At 34.7% G+C, this 3,453-nt stretch overlaps 1 protein-coding gene across 1 annotated transcript in view; it reads left to right on the plus strand.

The window, feature by feature from the left end:
• Nucleotides 1-3,453, plus strand: part of GUCA1C (guanylate cyclase activator 1C) — a 43,308-nt gene that overhangs the window by 22,198 nt on the left and 17,657 nt on the right. Inside the window, exon 2 of the mRNA XM_008573017.1 lies at nucleotides 1,849-1,998. Coding sequence (XP_008571239.1) covers nucleotides 1,849-1,998 — 150 coding nt within the window. The remainder of the gene's footprint in view (nucleotides 1-1,848; nucleotides 1,999-3,453) is intronic.

Raw genomic sequence — 3,453 nt, forward strand, 5'->3', positions numbered from 1 at the left:
GGTTGAAGAACGGGGTGTATGTGGAGGTGGGAGAGGAAGACAGTGTGGTGAAGAATCCCACGAAATGTCTTACAACTCATGTTTGTTCCAGAAACACAAGTAAGGACCTTCTGCTATTTTGAAATTAATTAATTTTTGATTGCTGGGCTGTATTCTTAGGAATGTCACTATTCTGAGACTGAACCATGTGGGTCATAATTTTTTAAATTAGTCTTACATAAATTCACATTAGAACAAGTCACGTGTACCATTTGGAGAAATGGCTAGCTGATAAAATTGCCTACCAAGAAAGGTGTGGATAAGAAAAACAGCTGAGGTTACAGGTTCCCAAATCTTAGGATACGTAAGACCTGGGGAGCATTGTAAAATGCACTCTTGGACCACATACCAAGAAGGTTTGATGCTGTTTTTTTAGATGGGGGTCTAGGAATGTGCCTGTTTCATTACCTCCCACATGATTCTGATGCAGGGAGTTTATGGGCCAATAAGAGTCAGACATCTCCAGACAGTTCTGTGTGCCACAGGGGCACCTGGAGCTCAACTGTGGAAATATGAGCTCAGGAGCATTCCCTTGGATCACTCCAAAGAAAAAGACTTCGGACATTCTCTGTTGCATTCTTGCAAGTCACATTTGCAGGGACATCTCCTTACTTTCTCAGTGATAATTATCCCCCCTGCAGTCCTTGAAATCTATAGATTAACTGAAGATAATAACTGATTTTTTCTTCTGATTTACAAAATAGGCATTTACCTAAAACCCTCTACAACACTAATGCAAGCTATTAAATCACATTTACCAGAGTCATCTCACCAGTGCAAATTTCTACAAAATCTTAACAAAAAGATAAAAGGAAAGAGGAGTTGGCTGTGGATTGTAAAGCTTAATTTTCCTAACTACATAACAGAATGCAGAAATGAAAACAGGAAACATTGAAGTTATTGATGGAGTAAAGATGCTTACGTTATAAAGCATAAAAATCTAACACCTAAGTGTACTAAAATGATTTTAAAATATTTTCTTTTTTTTTATTATAGAAGTAAAACATCCACAATGTAGAAAATGAGTATAATAAAATTTGAAGACAATGCTATAGTAATTAGCACATTGGCTTCCAACATCTGAGACATTGTGGTTATCTTATTTTAAAAAAGCAAAACTAAAAAAAAGCCATTAACTAGCCAAGCAGGCTTTGCTTTACACTCCAGAACTACTGGTGATTTCTCAGTTGCTTTCATTATAGACTTGATGGAACTAGACACAAAAGCTTGAGACTCAAAATAAACACATATCACTCTACAGATGAATAATTCTAAAGCCCTTTATTTCCAAGGGGGAGGGATACCTTATGTCACATAAGCCTTGACATCTCAAGTATAATGGTGGATACATGTCATTATACATTATCCAAACCCATAAAATGTCTGACACCCAAAATGAACCTTAATGTAAACTATGAATTAGAGGTGACAATGATGTGTCAATATAGGTTCATGACTTGTAAACAAATGTACCACTGTGGTGGGAGATGTTGATAATAGGGGAAACTGTGCATGTATAGGGATAGGGGTCACATGGGAAATCTCCACTTTCCACTCAATTTTTCTGTGAACCTAAAACTGCTCTAAAAAGTAATATCTATTAAAAATGCACTTAGTTATTAAAATTACTTGTTTCTATACACATTACCTATGCATTTTTTTTAATGATGCACCAGGAAAATATTCTATGCTAAAGTCTTGTGGGTTGTATTAAATTACACTAAGGGTCCTGCTCATAAATGATGACTTCTCAAATAGAAAATAATTATTCTTAAATATTTATTTCCCTTTCTCCCTTGCTTTCCACAGGATGGATTTATTGACATTTTGGAGTTTATCGCTGCTGTAAATCTAGTTGTACGAGGAAAAATGGAGCAAAAATTAAAATGGTATTTTAAGCTGTATGATGCTGATGGAAATGGTTCTATTGACAAAAAGGAACTACTGAACATCTTCATGGTAAGTGAAGTAGTAAAGTATCCCTTGCAGATCATTAGATAATCCAATTTTCTTTCCTATGGAGTAGGTGAAACCCCTCTGTGTGGTTGGCTCTTCCTGGGATACACAATTTGAATTGCTGAATAATTTTAAGTTTCATTTATCCTTTTCGTTTGTGAATGTGCAACTGCAAATCACCACTTTCTTCTTGGTGCAGTCCACCCAGAAGTTAACAAATTTAGCAGAGAATTGATATGGAAAATGAAATAAATATGATGTTCTAAAACAACTGATCTTTTTCTCTGCCTAAGTGCAGAAAGTCTTGTGGGCAGCAGCTAAAATACAAAATTATATATATATATATATATATATATATATATATAGCAAGAGACATGGACTAAGAATGAAGGTGGGTCAGGAGTAATCTTTCTGGGAGCTGGACAAAAGTATTTCCAATAGATGCTTCTGGAATCTCATATTCTTTCCATCTCTAAAGTTCAGTGAGTGCCTTTATAAACCACTCCCCCCCCCCATGGAGTAGGGGACAGTTATTATCATGATATATGATAAAGTGAATCCCTGAGTAAGAAATTATTAAATGGGACTCTGTACCTGAATGAAAGTAAGAGGTGTAATAAACATGATGCATGCAGAACTCTGAATTTGTAACATAGAATCAAGTTGAGTTAGAATTGGATTTCTTCGAAATGATCTGGGCCAAATTATTTCTTTTATAGATGAAAGAGCTGAGTTACAAACAAAATACATAGTAGAAATATACATAGTGAGAATACATAGTGAGGAAAATGAGAAAGTATAACTACAATTATAACTAAACATCTCAAGCAAATGTAGAGTTAAACAACATTTAAAATAATTTAAGGGTATGATAATACCAATATTGGTACCATTTTAATCTTACATAGATCATCCATCCACACACAAACAAAAAATGTACTGAGATACATTTTGCAATTGAACTTTGTAAGCATTAAAATTCAGAAATTCTGCACATATATCACATGTTACAACACAAATCGGGAATCAAAAATATTCTGTAAAGTGTGCCTCACCTTCTGTAAACTTTAAAATATCTTCTTAAATACATATACCCCAGCTTATTCTAAAAACAATTAGAAAGTAAATAATGCATACAAAACTTAGGGGATGACACCAAAGCTTTACTCAGAACAGAGGTTCTTATCCTGGGATCTAAGAATCTGTGGCTTTCAGTAATCCTTGAAGCTCTTGAAATTGAAGGTGAAATTTTGCCTATATGTTATGAATTTTTGGGGGAAAGAGGTCATCATATTCTCAGAAGATTAGGAAGAACCAAAGGATAAAAATGATTTTATCTAAATTTTATGGGAAAATGTGCATAGATGTTCATTAGTTAATATGTATGACTTGGGGCGGGCTGGTTAGCACAGTTGGTTAGAGCATGGTGTTGATGACACCAAGGTCAAGGATTTGGAT

Source organism: Galeopterus variegatus, unplaced genomic scaffold, assembly GCF_000696425.1.
Source record: "Galeopterus variegatus unplaced genomic scaffold, G_variegatus-3.0.2 Scaffold864, whole genome shotgun sequence".
NCBI classification, from domain to species: domain Eukaryota; kingdom Metazoa; phylum Chordata; class Mammalia; order Dermoptera; family Cynocephalidae; genus Galeopterus; species Galeopterus variegatus.